This window comes from Bos taurus, chromosome 7 (genome assembly GCF_002263795.3).
Source record: "Bos taurus isolate L1 Dominette 01449 registration number 42190680 breed Hereford chromosome 7, ARS-UCD2.0, whole genome shotgun sequence".
NCBI classification, from domain to species: Eukaryota; Metazoa; Chordata; class Mammalia; order Artiodactyla; family Bovidae; genus Bos; species Bos taurus.
In genome coordinates, this window is record NC_037334.1 from 50,431,193 (window position 1) to 50,447,392 (window position 16,200).

Sequence of the window (16,200 nt, forward strand, 5' to 3'; positions counted from 1 at the left end):
TGGTCAATCTTTAGATCATGTCTCAATCAGAGTTTGTCTGGTGTCCACTCATTTTTACAGCAGAAACAATAGTAGCTAACATTTATGAAGCTATTCCTAAACTCTTAGCACTGGGCTTACCCAGTGGCTCAGATGGTAAAGAATCTGCCTGCAATGTGGGAGACCCAGATTTGATCCCTGGGTTGGGAATATCCCCTGGAGAAGGGAATGGCTATCCACTCTAGTACTATTCTTGCTTGGAGAATTCAATGGACAGAGGAGCCTAGCAGGTTACAGTCCTTGGGGTTGCCAAGAGTCAGACATGACTAAGCAGATAACTCTTTCACTTTTTCATACACCTGGCACTATCGTAAATACTTCTGTACTTCCCTTATTTACCCACTTACAACAATCCTCTGAAGTAGGAATTTTTACTATCCCTATTTTACAAATGATATTTCACTACAGGATATTTCATCAACCCTTAGTGGAATTAAATAACTGGCCCAAGGTTACCCAGCTGTTCAAGGCACAGTTGAACCTGGGTAGAGAGACTCTGCAACTCTGCTGTCTGCTAATTTCAAGGCACTGTGACAACAACCAGATGCCAAAATACAGGCTGGACTTTGCCCTCTGGCAACTCCCTCCCCACAGGACCCATCTCTTTGAAAAGAGAGCATTCTAGGCTCCTGTCTTTTTTCCAAGGGAGATAAACTATCCACTTTAATTTCTAAGTTATTCCCATACAACCAGAAATTTCTTTCTCTTCACAGGAAGCATCTTCCTGACCTAAGGACAAAGAAGAGGCCAGTGTTCTCCTGAGACCTCACCCTTGACCAGTACCAGGAAAGAGTGAAACATACAAACACGTAGGTATGCTAGAATCAAGAGAACTCTCTTCCAAAGGCCTCTGCAAATACATGGAGACACTGCAGTCAAAGGATAAAAAAGAAACCTTTGGGGGTTGCTTCTTTTCCATGTCATGTCCAAAGATATCCAACAATGGGAAACACAAGCTGACACAAGCCTTCTCTTTAGCATCAGGTTCTTTGGGAAGGTTAAAGCGCAACTCATTGGTGCAACACAGGCCAGAGCATCAAGGGACACAGCTGTGCGAGTCGGGCTGGGAAGAACTCGCTACACTCCAGGATTTGCTCTTAATGATTATGACTTTAGATCATTCAGTTCCACTTGATTGATTTTTCCCAAACCCCCTCTCTGGCAATGCCAATGTGTTTTTCCTCTTGTCCTGACTGATCAGCGAAATACATGGCTGAAAGGATTGGCTTGGAAATCATTTCTTTGATGCTGAGAGAACTGAGAAAACACTCCCCCCAACTACACACCCGCACATCTATCCACCCCTGCCACCTGACTCTCAGCTGCAGGTAGAGGCCATTACAGCAAGGGAGAAAAGAATGCAAAGAGGGCAGGCAGTGAGTGAGGAAGAGCTGAGAGTGTGAAAAGGGAGGGAAAGACAGAGAAAGAGACTTTGGTTCAAATTCAGTCACTATAGAGCCAAGACTTCCACTGACATGCATAAGCAGGGTTAAATGACATCAGTAAACATGTGAGAAGACTCAGCCTCCCTTTGATTTGCCTTTCTCTTACGTCTCCCCACTTTCCTTCACCCCCTCAAAGGGCACCTAACCCCATCACTTAGGTTCCTGTAAATCAGACATTGCATTTGGCTACTCTTATTACTGCCAGCTTTGTGCAAGAAAGAGCTCCTCTCCTCTGAAGTCTACCATTTTATATCTAATTCCAAGGTATCCTCAGCTAGCTATTTTGATCAAATATTGAAGGTTGAAAAGCTAATGGTCTTTAGGGAACAATCCCTCCAGCCTCTCCATCTGCAATCTAACCCAGTGGGAATCTAAAGCCAGCTAATAGCCCTCCAATCACACTGCACACAGGGCTACTTACTCCACTGTGCTTATGGAACATCTGGATGGACCCCTAAGATCTAACCTAGGAAACAAAGATGGAGCAGCTTGAATAATTCTTCATCCTCTTGAATAATTCCCCTTCTCAATGTCAACAGCCTCCAAAATTCACATTATTTTGTTCCCACAGAGACTCGAAATGGCACTACTTTCAAGCAGTGATCCTACAGTTTCTATCTTCAGAAGAAAGAAAAAAATCTTGGGAAGGACAATGGGACCTGAGGCCCCTTCATTGGCCAAATACAGGCTCCAAGAGACCAAGAGAAGAGATAAACACTTCTTTACAGGAAGTGTTTTGTTTTGTTTTTTTACTGGAAGTCTCCCTTAAGTAACATACACAAAGCACCAAGGACTAGGGGCGTTCCCCCAAAGTGCTGGTTTTCCTCCCTTCCCCATCAGCTAGACTGGAGTTCCTGGGTCCTATTCTGCCTTAGTCATTCTTGGCCATGAGATACTAAATAACTTTCTTATTCTCTGTCCAAAAGCCTGACTTGGCAAAACCAGGATGACAGAATGAAGATTAACAAGACGATGCTTATGCAATATTTATAGGGCCGCTTTCGTTAGGGGATGGGGGGGTAGTGTGTTCCCCCCAGGCAAAAAAAAACACTCAACAAAAAGATCCTATTGCTACTCATAAAAATTCACCACCTCTGCCCAGATAAACTAATTATGTACCATCTGAGCCACCAAGGAAGCCCAATTATGCCCACAGGTAATCAAATCTGAAAACTTTTCAATTCAAAAGAATGATCCTGTCCTCTCAAACAACAGCATTATACAAACCATAAACATACTATTCTGAGAACTAAACAAATTAAAATACAAATCAATCTCTGTTTGTCTCAAATCAACATATTATAGGAAATAAGGCAAGATCAACAACCTCCTAGTCTATGAAAAGTAACAAAGCAAGACACAACATGGACAGAAACAAAACCAGCCTGATCAGAATACAAGGAACACAAGGCTTACAGAGCCTGTACACAAGCTCTGCTTCGTTCAGGTTATTTTCACGCCTGCCTAGAAAATCAGTGGGATACCACCCCAACTCTGACCTTGATCACTTCCAAGAGTTTTGAAAATCCCTATTTCAGAAGAGGGAAGGTTGGAGTAGGTTCAGAAAAGCTTCCACTAATGCTCTCCAGCTTGCCCCATAGGTCAGACAGACAAAGGTCTCTCTCTCATCAATCCCAAAGACAATCCAACAAATCTCCTTAATGATCTCCCCATCATTCCCCACACTCCAGCTATTCACTATCCAGGGCTCACGTTGCTCTAGAACGCAGCCAAACCCACTGGTCCCAGACCACCACAAAGTCTGGCTGTCAGATGTCAACTGGGCCCTGATGCTGGGCAATGCTTAGTTCTGACCTCTTGACTGTCTAAACAGCTTCTTCACAATGGTTCTTCCTTAACCTCTCCATTCCTTAAGCACCCAATCAAGCCTTTCTCATGCAGTATCCAAGGTAAAAGGCTCACCCTCGTCTGGACTCAGATAATCAGACATCTATTGGAAGCTTCCTCAATCTCCCTCTATATCTCTCCTACTTTTTCTTGTTTTTGTCCAAGTTCATCACATTCATGAGGCCAAGACTTTCCATCTGCCACCTAAACAACTTTGTCTCATCAATTATCTGCTCTCTGGGATTTCAAATCTCTGTCAACAGTGCCTCCTTTCCCCTTTGCCTTCCAACATACACAGAAGTTCTCTCCATTCAGCTTCAGTGACGCTGCCTCTGGGAAGATGTTCCTTAAGGCCACACCTCTGTATTCTCATAGCATTATATTCCTGTCTGGGATCTTCCTACACCATAAGCCCAAGCAGGCAAGCCTCTGTTTAATGCCCACCATGGTATCTCCGACATCACGCACTGTACCTGGCACATTATAAGAGTTCAACAAATGTAACGAGAAATAAATTTTTTGGTATGGCTGTCTCTGAAGTTACTATTTTCATTCTCTTCTCCCACTTATTTTCAACCCCCAAACCCAGGAGTTTATATCACTCTTCTTAATTTCCTCAACTCCCATTCACAGCCTAACCCTGAAGGGACTAAACTACACACTTATTTTCACATAGTCAGATCTACTGTATTTCAACTCTCTTTCCTCCCACCACCTGCTACCTGACAGAAGGGATGCAGCCCACCACTATCATCCCATCATTCTTCTACACATCCCTGCCTCTACAACTAGATCAATAAAGGCTCACATTTAGAGAGAGAGTTCACGTCATCCCCTCTTCACTCCTGCTCCCTACCTGTCCTCTTCTCGACCTAATTGAATATTATCTCAAGTTATCAATCAATTCTTACCTCCAGTACTGTGAAAAAGCTAAGAATGGAAAAAGTTCTGGAAGAGGGTCTTTGATTTCAGCTCCAGGTTGATCCTTAAGAGCTATTCCCAACTCTGGTTAATCCCAATCTTGGAGATGGCCTAGACAGTCTTAGCCAGTCAAGTGAGGTCAATATGAGAGAAAGAAGGGAAGTCGAGGCTACAGAGATTCTCTGAATTAAAATCAACCCCTGGGTATAAGGGCTGGGACTAGTTTTGCCAACTAGTTTTCCAGTATCCCTACTCCAGTCTAAGTTTTTTATTTTAACCAGTTTCGGGGAAGGGGGGGAGGTCCTTGATCTTTGAAAGCTGAGGCTGCGCAACTCTAAGGACTCTCTATTAAGCCTCAAAGAGATCAGGTAGATAGAGGGAAAAAAAGAGGCGAATAAGGGCCTAGTGTGAGCATTAAGCATACAAACGCTTGTTAGAAAGTGGATATCCAACAGTTGCTCATTATCACCCCCCAAGTCCATAGAATGCAAATGGACCCTGGCCTGCCCCATTCATACTTCTGTACTTAAAGGCAAAGCCCAGGTAGAGATTCTCTGGGCATCTCTACAGCACAGTGCTCAGCCAGTTAGTCTCAACGTGGCCTCTAGCCTTGGCAGTGGCTACCATGGAGGTCACAGGCCTTCCTGCCCTGGCCTCTACCTGCTTTGCCACCAGGATGTGGAATTTGGCTGCTACTGAAGCACTGGTCAGCTATGCTGGAAGAAGTTCACATATAGGAAATGGTGTCTCTCTGAAACGAAGAGCTCTAAACTGTCCTTATGGAGCCTGGTGGGGACTGCATGTATTCTAGCCCACCATCATTTTCTCTCCCAGTACAGGGTATTTTGGAGCCTCGGACACTGCTCCTACAGGCCTCAAGAGATCTGGCATCCTGCTATGCCCTGAGCAGGAAAAGAGATGCTCACAGTGGAAACACTTAACAAAGGCTAGGGAGGTGGCAGTAATAGGGGAGGATGGATTAGAAGTATAGGCAGGAAAGGGAGAAATGACGTTCTCAAGGAAATCTCCTGAAGACTTGAAAAGTTTCAAAGCAGGGGAGGAAGGCACTGCGCAGAAGGAGGTACCACCAAAGATAAGCTCTGTTGAACACACCATCCTCAAATGTTGTTGGAGACAGCGATTTGTGTTCAAGAGAGGAGATACATTACCAAGACACCACACAAAAACCACACAGTTTCCTCTACCCAGCCCTTGCTCTACATTTCCAACACTGCTCTTGAGCCAGGGTGAAAGATCATGCAGCAGAGGTCCCCTGCTATAGCCCTCCCTCAGGCCATTAGCTCCTGGTGACAGCCAAGAAGTCCCAACTGCCTCACTCTCATGAGCCAGAGGAGCTGAGGTATGAACTGCCCTTAACCAATACTCCTACTCTCAGCCACTGCTCATGGACCTCGAGGTGTGTGTGTGCCTATGTGCGAGTGACAGGGCACACACAGGTCATACTCTCGTGGACCATCCTGGGGAATGAAATAACCCATAAAGATTCTCCTGATTAGGGGAGAAAGGGAGGATTACCCGATTCCCAATCACAGAGCTGGATAGGGATAGGTGGACTTGCCCATAGTCTTACCTCAATCGTAGCCTGTGGTATTTAAAAAAAAAAAAAAAATCTGGTCTTTATCCCTGGTTCCTGAAATGACTCCGGTGAGGGAGCAGGGGTAGAATTAGGTAATTTCCAAGATGGGGGCAGGTCACCAGAAAGATGAAGCTTTGATTAGACAGTAGGAACTTTTAGCCCCACCTCCAGGGAGGGAAGCAGGGCTGGAGATTGAGTTCAATCTCCAATGGCCAATGACTTTGGCCACCTAAATCAATCACACCTAATAACAAAAACTCCATAAGAGCCCCTGGAGGGCTTTCGACAGCTTCTGACTGGTGAACCTGAGAAGTACTGAGAAGGCAGTGTGCCCATAGAGGACAGGAAAGCTCTAAACCTTAGCAACCATACCTTCTATGCATCTCATACACCTGGCTACTCTGAGTTGTATCCTTTATAATAAACCAGTAAACATGAGTAAAATGCTTTCCTGAGTTCTGTGAGCTGTTCTAGTAAACTTGAGGAGGGAATTCTGGGAATCTCCAATTTATAGCTGATCAGTCACAAGGCCAGTAGTCTGGGACTCATGACTAGCATCTCAATTAGAGGCAGTCGGATTGAGTCCTTTAACTGGGATCTGACACTAATTCCAGCTAGATAGTGTCTAAATTGAATTACTGGATATGCAGTTGGGATCCGAGGACTGGAAGATCACATGGTCTCTTCTAAGCTGCAAGGGGCAGAAGACCTCAGAGAGACAATCCCACCATCACCCAGACCAGAGTCAGGTGCTCCTTCAGACAGATGTCCAGAGCCTGCAGGAAATCAGACTCCTCCCTTAAATGCTTGCAAGAGAGTAGCTGGTCTACCATAAATGAGGTTTTTAAAATTCAATTCCCTCCTATCGCTCATGCAGATCTGAAATGATCTGACCAGATGGCTGGTGCTCTGTAATTCTTGGATTGCTCTCATCAGTTGTTGATGATTTAGATTTTTTTTTTAATACCCCCTCACATGAATGTGTTCCTGCACAGGCTTCCTGCATGCTCCCATCAAGTGGCTCTTTGTACTAATGACAATATTTCAGAGGCTCTCACACAGAATTTCAGATCCTGGAAGTCACCTCAGGTCAATAAGAACCCCCAAGTCTAAGCTCCCATGAGTCCATATGGGACCAACATACAGCACTGGGTAACAGGCAGAACAAGAGAGGACTTTGCTCAGCCAGCCTCATCGCCTCCACTTTTCCTTCAGGTCCCAAGGAAAGAAAGGCAGCAGCAGCAAAGGTATATTTTTAAAATGACAACTATAGCCATTTATTGAATATTTCCTACGTGCCAGGCCCCGTGTGAAACATTCTACATATGTTAATCTTGTTTCAGTCTCACACCATCTCTGTGAAGTATGTATTTTCATCCCTGTTTTCAGATGAGGAAACTAAGATTCAGAGATTCTCATCAACCTGACAAGGCCACAGAGCTCAAAAAGAGAACTGAAAGTGGGTTTGGAGGTTTAGCATCATAAAATTTGACTCAAAGCTCCACCAAAATCTCAGGGATAGAGAGAAGGCCCTGGCCTGGCCTCCCCACACCCTCCTTTGTGCCCTCATTGAGCACCACGCACTTTTTCCAGGACACTCAAAACATTGCAATGCCTTTTTCTCTCTGTATCCTCTATGAGACTATGAACTGCTGGAAGGCAGGGGTCATGTCTCATTTGTTACCCAGAAAGACAGTATGGTACAGTGGTAGAGGTTAGGCTTAGAGCCAAACAAAGCTAGATCTGAATTCTATCACTTGGTCGTTTGGCTAAGTCACCTCTCTTGAGATTCAATTTTGTTTATAAAAATGAGGGTAGTTATAGCACCTACCCTCAAAAGATGCCTGGCACAGGGAATGCTCAGTAAATGTGAGCTATTATCTGTCTCTGGCTACCAGTATAGTGCTTGGCACAAAGTAGGATCACAGAAAATGCCCAAGGAGCAGAAGGCCCACCATATCTGGCTGTGACCAGTTTTCTCTAATAACAAGTACACAGGCACAAAGCCTGGGGTTCATGGGTGCTCAGCCTTAGGACAAATTTCTGAGTTCCTTGCCCAGAACCCACAGGACCTGCCAGCAAACAGCTTTCCTCTGCCTGCTTGTGAACAGCTGATGCTGAATCCACACTCAAATGCTTGCTGTGCCTCCGTAAGGTATGACAGATCCCAAAATAAACCGAGAGAGAGAGAGAGAGAGACAGGAAAATCACTTCCAGGAACAAGTAACTCCCAGCAAGGATGCTGACAGTAATAACAAGGCAGGGAGACTTGAGGGGAGTGACCTGCAGCTGCTCAGGGCAGGATGGCTGGGGCTCAATTCCCACCTGGCCTGGTAGGAAGGCTCATGAAGTTACAGGTTGGTCCCCTGATATTCCAGGCTACAGCAGGCAGGATATCTGCCTTCAAATGAGCCCAGATCGTGTAGCCCAGTAACTCCTCCTTGGAGACCTGAGGACAACACAGATGAGGTCCTACCTTCAGAGACCTAAGGAGACAGAAGGTACTGAACTGAAGTCAATAACTGTCAACATAAACTAGCCATTTTGCCATTCTCTTAAAAGTGCCCCCAAAGATATTCCACCATCTTCCTATGCCATGTCCTAGCTCTTAGGCAGGAAATGCTGTGCTAGCCCATTCTGCTCCCTTACCAAAAATCATCCTGGAAGGAAAGAAGAACATTCCATGACCATGGAAGTCTTTCCCTGTCACCCTAAGTTCCCTTCCCCATCTAAAGCCAGAGAGAACAGGAAGGTTACACACTCATGCATAACCACTGGCATCCAATTTCACAATCAAGTTTAAGGGGTGGCACAGAGAATTTACCATTTAAAATCAGAACTGCTATGTACCGGGTTATGTTTTCTTGTTAGAAATCCTCAGAATAGACTCTGCAGGAGGCGGGCAGGACGTTTCTCCCACATCACCAATTGGGGAACTGAGGGATTCAGTGACTTGCCCAAGATCCCCTAAGTAGTAAACCTAGGATTTTAATCCAGGACTGGCTCAGTCTGAAGTCTGTGCTCTTTACCACTATTAATAAATTATACTACCTCCTCATTTATCTACTCATTCCAGGACTAGTAACATCCCTTTTAACCATTCAGTAGCTGTGATGGAAGTTCCCAGGTAGCATTTAGAATTTAGAATCCCAGGTGGATTAAATATACTGATTAAAGGCAAATGCCAGCTATCCATACAGACCCCTGAGATGTCAATCTCCTACCAACAAACATACATATAAAAACCTTCTCAATGTACACACAGAACATCTTGAAGAGAGTCTTGTCTGCCTCGACAGTACCTCTCAATCATCACACGTTAAACCCTGAGGCCAAAACAAATCTCTCACCTTCCCTCCTCCCCTCACTGGTCCTGCTCTGGGGGGTGAGTGTAGGTGAAATGAAAACATTTTGGGAATACAGGGCAAGCACAACTGGAACTAGACTCGCTTTGCCTCAGCACTGTGGGGCCTGAGTGTCTGTGCTCAAACACAATTCACAAGCCTTTGGAGTGGCTTCAAGTAAACTTGGGGCAGAACAATGTATAAGGAGCCTTAAGAAACTAGAAGGCAGAGGATGTCAATGGGACAACAAGTTAAATGTAAAAATTAGTACTCCACTCTAACTCTCCAAGAGACACTTAGAGCACTCAGCCTGCCCTTGTCACACAGGTACTGGCCCTCCCTCCCCAAAGATAAAAAGAGAGGTTCTTTTGCTCAACCATTATCAGCAACCCCACTGCCCAGAGGCTGGGCAAGGGCCCTGGGTCAGAACTTTCAGGCTTGATCTGCATTGTGGACTGGGGCCTTAAAGAGTGCCACAGGAAAAGAGGGTAGGGGTAGGGACACTGACTTCCATGTGCTCCAGGCACTTGCCTGGTCAGAAGTGGTATAAGCACTTTTAATCACATAAAATCAATGAACATAACCCACATCCTCCACTTTCCACACCCCAAGAGTCCCTCTAGTTTTAGTCCTCAGAGACCAGGGGGCTCAGTTCTCAGGGAAGGTGGAGGAAAGCAGCCAGAACAAAAGTTGAACTTGCTGAGCCCAGTACCTCTGCCCCTAAAATCTCCCTCTACCCAACACCATTAGCACCTACTTGGTTGTCCTGGTGGTTCATCACTTTTCTGTGGCAGTAACTACCTGCACTCAAGCCCAGCAGGGGCGATATTGCTATCAGAAAGTTGGCTGGCAGCACAAATGCTGCCCCTGCCCAGCACAGCAGCAATGCAGCAGTGAGAACATGGTGATGAATATAGGCAAGGAGTTGATGAAACTATGCTCTGGAAGCTGCCAGGGCTTGTCATCCCACTGCAACAGTGCAGAACACAAATAGCCTATTCCTGAGAATAGGCCCAGTCGGGCTCCAACCAAGGACAAGTGGGAAGAAGGTGAGTCCAGGCTGGGGTCAATGATGTTGGACAAGTTAGCTGAATGACATAGGTCAAGTCACCTACTCTCTCTGAGCCTCAATGTTTTCATCTGAAAATAAAGACAATAATAGCTCCTATTATTGTGAAGACTGAACAAGCTTACGCACATGAAGCACCTAGCACAGTATCTGAATATGGTAAACACCACAACTGCTGGCTTATTTCATTATTATTTTAATCCCTGGGCCCAGGGCCATAAAAGGGTTCAAAAGTTGTCCCTTCTGAGGATGCTCCATTCAAAACCCAGGCCAGGATCAGCCCCTGTTTCTTGGCACAGGCTTCTTTAACAATAGAAAACTCCTACTCTGCACCGGTGCTCAGGACTCTCCCATGAACAATATTTCAGCAGCACTGAGCCGAGCAACAGAACCCAAAATAGCATTTGCACAGTAAGGCACATGTCACTGCCTCTCCTGCGCTTCAGAAGTGCAAGGAAAGAAAGTTTTCAATCACTTTCTCAGAAAGCTCGGCCACCCACCACCTCCCTGCCTTCCAGGACACTCAGACACGGCAATCTCTGTTCTGCAGGAACGTGAAGGTCCCTGAGTCCTGCAGCAGCAGCCACCACTACTCCCCTCCAAGGAAGCCAGAGAGGGGTGCTCCTCCAAAACAGCCCTATGGAGACAAAGGACATACACATTTTGATTTTCAAGTGTGTTTCCTGGAGACAGGGCTGGGCTTGGTACCTGGACGAAGTGCCTGCCACTCATGGGTCGGGTGAAACACCTCCAGAATCTTGGGTTCCAGCTCCTCCTCTGTTTCCTTTCTCTCGGTTTCCTTGGTGCTGCTCTTCTCTGGGTTGGTCAGTGCAAATTCCTTCAGAAAAAGGAAAATAGGGCATGCATGAACCACAACAGCTGGGTAGCAAGCAAGCAGAAAGAAAACGGCCTGGGGGAGTACACTCTCCTCCTTGCATTTCCTGCCCTCCCTAGCCATGTTTGGACCTTTCACAAGATTAGTCTCAGAACCAGTACAACTGAGGTGATATGATACAATTCACACAGCATGTGTTGTGTGTATGTGACACTTTTGTATATGCACTGTTTAAAAATTTCAGAAGGTTCCACACTATCGTGAGGGGTTTAAAGGAACATACTGGGGAGAGGGGTCGACAAAATGAGACAATAGGAGACTAACTTTCTACTTGATAAGCTCCTATACTGTTTGATATTTAAAATTCCTATTACTCTTATAATTAAAAACTAAAGATATTTATAAAAGAAAAAGCATACAACTGAATAGAACAGTAAGGCCTCAAATGGTCAACTCAGATGTACAAAAGCTGGTAGCTAAAGCCCAATTAATTCCTAAGCCACCCAGCAGGGCAGAGAAAGGGCCTGGGTACCTTAATTCCCCAGGGTACCTACAGGGCATACATGACCTCTTGGGACATTCCAGTCCATGGAGGAAGGGGTGCAAGTGGGAAGGCACAAGTCCAGCTGAGCTAAAGGAGGAAGATGCCCAGGTTGGAAACCTCTTCCTAAAACCTGTTTCCTTCCACCCCAGGGAGAGTATGGAGGATTAATGAGATGGTGTCTGTTGAGCACTTTGAGCTCAGGAGAGAAAGATGTAATATAAATACAAAGTATTATTCATTTTATTCCTTCCCAGCCTCCCATCCTTCCTGTCCCATTTTTAAACCTGTTTGTGTATAAAAAAGCAATAAGGCCTCAGGAAACTGGAACCAGAGGGTTCCAGAGCTCTGAGAAATTACATCTGGGAGGGCAAAGAACCACCCACATTAGCACACTGGAAGATTATTTCAGCACTCCCACCTCCCAATTCTCCCCCTAAGAGTATTTTTCATGGATTCCTCCTATGAACCCAAACTTGTGCTAGGTACTTTATGTAGATCTCATTTTGGTCTCCCAAACAACTTTAATCCTACATGGGAGGTAACAATGCCATTTTTTTCAAGCAGTGCCCCAGGTCCAGATAGGAACCTCCCTGGGTCCCTTAGGTCCTGATCTTTAACTAGCTGACAGAGGAAAGATTAAGGGATTAAGGTGTTGAAGATGACAATGTAAAGCCCCTCCAAGGATTTTTACATTTTAACAAGAAATAAAAACATGAGATTCAGATGGAAGAATTTCAGATCTTCTGAAGGACCAGTAAGGAAAATTATCTTGGACAAAATCAGTTCAGTTCAGTCAGCAACCCCATGAACCGCAGCACGCCAGGCCTCCCTGTCCATCACCAACTCTTGGAGTTTACCCAAACCCATGTCCATTGAGTCGGTGATGCCATCCAACCGATCTCATCCTCTGTTGTCCCCTTCTCCTCCTGCCCTCAATCTTTTCCAGCGTCAGGGTCTTTTCAAATGAGTCAGCTTGGACAAGATGTCCTTAAATCATGTTACAAGTAATGAGACGCACTGATAGAATCCTGGTTTAAAACTGAAGCTCTGCTTCAGGTAACCCAAAGTTCAATTCCAAGTTGCTTTTGACTCCAGGAAAAGTTACTTAACTTTTAAACTTCAGTTTCTATATTTGTAAAGAGGAAATAACATCTCATTCATATGTTAGAAGTATTACCCTGTAAACCACTAGCCCTGGCTACACAGTAGCCATTACACCTATTACTCGTAAAGGGAGTCATCCGTAGGGGCAAGTCAGATGAGTCTGTGCTGTGACATCCAGCATGGACTGTACAAAATAGCTTCACTCAGGCACGTCAGGCTTGGGTTGTGGTCACCTGTGCAGCCTTGTCCCTCAAACTCCTCCTACCCTTTCAACTTGAAGTCTGTACAAGTCTGAGCTCAAAAGAAAAACTAGCAACAGAAGAGTAGGTGTGTGTGAGACTGATGAGCAGACAGACTGGCAGGAGGCTCCCTACATTCTGAGGGCATGGACGTCACACTTCCAACAGCTGAGTTTCCTGAGGGCAGGCACAGTGTCAGTCTTTTTCACCACTGCATATACCCCTTGCCCAGCCCAAGGCTTAGTTTGTAATCACACAACAAAGGAATGAAAGAAGCGCTTCCTCCTACAGGCAGGTGTATCTTTTGGAGACAAGCCCAAAGAGTTTGCTGACAGCCAGGAACTAGCCCCATACTCCAGAACAAAGACCACCTTGTCCACTAAGTACCTGGAGCCTATATACTCCAGGGCCCAGTCATGCTGGTCAGTCTCTGCCAAAAGTGCCGTACACTAGACCGCAGGGCTAGAAGACCATTAATAATATTTACCTCTGAAGTATGTGGATTAAATGCCTCCAGAAGCCAGGCAGGAACGGATGTAAATGTGCTGTGTGCTCAGTGTAAAAACAACTAGGAGTAGTGGAACTGTGAAAACTGGAGTCCTCCTGCCCTGATCAAGAAACATAGCTGTTACTCAGTTGCCACTGCCATGAAGGCATTCATGGCAGAATAAGAAACAGAAATCCATATTTTTATCTGATATTTCTTACTTTTAGAACACAAGGAGAGTCAAACTAAACATCTCTAAGCTTTACATTACAACTCTTGCTTTAGTGTATCTATTAGCCAGGTTAACTCCTAGCAGGTATAACAGTAATCAACTAACCAAATCCTCAACATCAAGAGAAGCAGAAAGAAAGAGGCAAGTGTAATGGTGATGATGAAAATATGACCCTTCAAAATCCAGGCAAGGCTAGTGTTCATTTCAATGAGTAGAGGCTAAGAAAGCCCTTTTCCCTAGATCTTTAATGAGACTAACAAAGTAGGTTCAAGAAGAAGGATTACAACAAGATATGAACCACTGAGACACATACTTGAAGCCTCGGGAAAGCCCCTTTTTCCAACAATCCTATCACTGCTCAAAATATTTTTTTAAGTTTCCTCTTGGTATCATCTTTGAACCATATTTTAAGCTACACACACACACTCTCTCTCTCTCACAATCTGCCATTATTTTACAGTTCACCTGTTTTTAGTAGAAGTGACATAAATTTGGTGCTCGTCTGTCTGATCAACTCACTCTGTTCACCAAATCTGGCTCTCAGTGACTTCAGCAAGCACTGAGGGAGGCTTGGTCACACGAACATACTGCAAGTTAGACAGTCACTTCAAAGGTGGAATTCCAGAAAAAGTTTTCAGGAAAAGCAGCATCATGGAGATGGGGTTGTAAGGAAAACAGCAGCTATCATTTATGAAGCCCCTACCCACAGGCCCGGCACTGGTCTAAGTGCCTTCCATGCCACACAACTCATCCAAGTTTCACCTATGAAACACACACTTTTAATTCCACTTTACACACACAGGACCTGTGCAAAACCACAATGCTGAGAGAAGAGCAGAGATTTAAGTCCAGGACTGTCTGAATCCTGACTCACTTCTCTGTTTCTGTTCTTAGTCAAGTGTTCTATCGGTTGTGCCTTGGATGCTAAGGGAAGCAAGCAGTGGGGGAATGAGATCACCCCAGCACATTTACCAGCACAGCCCCTGCCCTTTAATGGACAAGGTGAGAAACACAGTCGCAGAGAAAGGGATGACCCTCCCTCTGCTCCAGCAGGGTCCGAAACAGGAGACCGAGAGGTGTGGGAGGCCAGCCAGCCCGTGGTCAGCTCTGAAGTAAATCTCATGCTCTGGTGCCCTCTCAGTTGGCTTTTCAGGGCTCCTTTCAATGCTGAATTCTCTCTTCTCTCTGCCATCAATACTGTAAATACCAATTTCCTCTGAAATGGCAAGAAATCCCAGCTAAGGTGTTAACTGACAACAGCTTACCATGATACACTTCCTTACACTTGCAACTGAATAAGAGATTCTTAAAGACCAAAGCCTTCAAGATCCAAGAGAATAAATGAACTCTCAGGGTAGGTGGATTGCTGTTGTGACAGAGACAGACTGAGGGGGCAACATTTTGGGATAGAAGCCTGACTGACAGAGCCATAAATTAAACAATGGAAGCAGCCACCCCATACTAAAAAATAACAGCTGACATTTATTGACCATCCATTAGCCATACAGTCCCAGTCTCAATTCTAGGTGCTTTATATATATAATCACATTTAATCTACACTAAAATTTAAGAGGGAGGTACCTGTTTTACAACCCTGTTTTACACATGAAGAAACAAAGCTCAGAAATGGTTACACTGCCAAAGTGGGAGGCAAAAGAGAGCTTACTAAGGCTCTGTGCTCCTTTACACTGGGTTCCACTATCCCACTCATCTACCACCTCTTGAAGGTGAGTATACCACACAATACATCCCTTTAGCATTCACACTGCTCCTTAGAAGTGACACCCCAGAGAGGCGCCACAGCAGGCGACAGGAGGGGAGGATGGCTCCAGATCATATCCTGATACACACAGCCAACCTTTGCTGGGTGGCCATAAACCTGTAACAAATGCCCTTGGGGAGAACAATTCCAGGTCACCAGGAGCATTTGTCTGGACTCCAGGCTCTGAACAAAGGATCATGACCACTCCCATCTCCCCCACCCCCCATTTTCACTGTTGTGAAGGTGGCTGGCTGCATAATTTGGATTTTTAAATGTCATCAGGGCAGCAATTTTTATGGTATGAGAGAAAAGATGCTTCAATTCCTACTTGTACTTAGCACATGATGAAAGATTATGACAAATGGATACAGCTTAGGAACAGACATAAGGATAAAAGCAGCTTCTGCTGATGAAAGTCAGTATTAACATTTTTCTGAGACTAGGCTCAATAGAGCTAATATAAATGGGCCAGAATAATTATGGCTCCGAAAGCTCATCTATTTGGTTGAACTATTATCCAAAAGGGACTTACTAGCACACAGTCCTTAAGTAAATTCATCAGCACGCTTTTGTTAATTGTGCATCTGCTAAAGCTCACGACGGGGAGTACCCAGATCCTCAAGAGCTGCAGGCTAAAGGGGACACAGCCCTAATCCCTCAGAAAACTTGGGTGCTTTTCTGGGCCAGCTATGTCAGAGCCAGCCCCAACCTCATTCTGTGGCCAGTCGCACCCT

At 45.2% G+C, this 16,200-nt stretch overlaps 1 protein-coding gene across 7 annotated transcripts in view; it reads right to left on the bottom strand.

The window, feature by feature from the left end:
• Nucleotides 1-16,200, bottom strand: part of SIL1 (SIL1 nucleotide exchange factor) — a 320,877-nt gene that overhangs the window by 167,332 nt on the left and 137,345 nt on the right. For all 7 annotated transcript variants that reach the window (XM_059888185.1, XM_005209442.5, XM_005209441.5 and 4 more), the window contains 1 exon segment: nucleotides 10,972-11,101. In XM_059888185.1, the coding sequence (XP_059744168.1) occupies nucleotides 10,972-11,101 (130 nt within the window).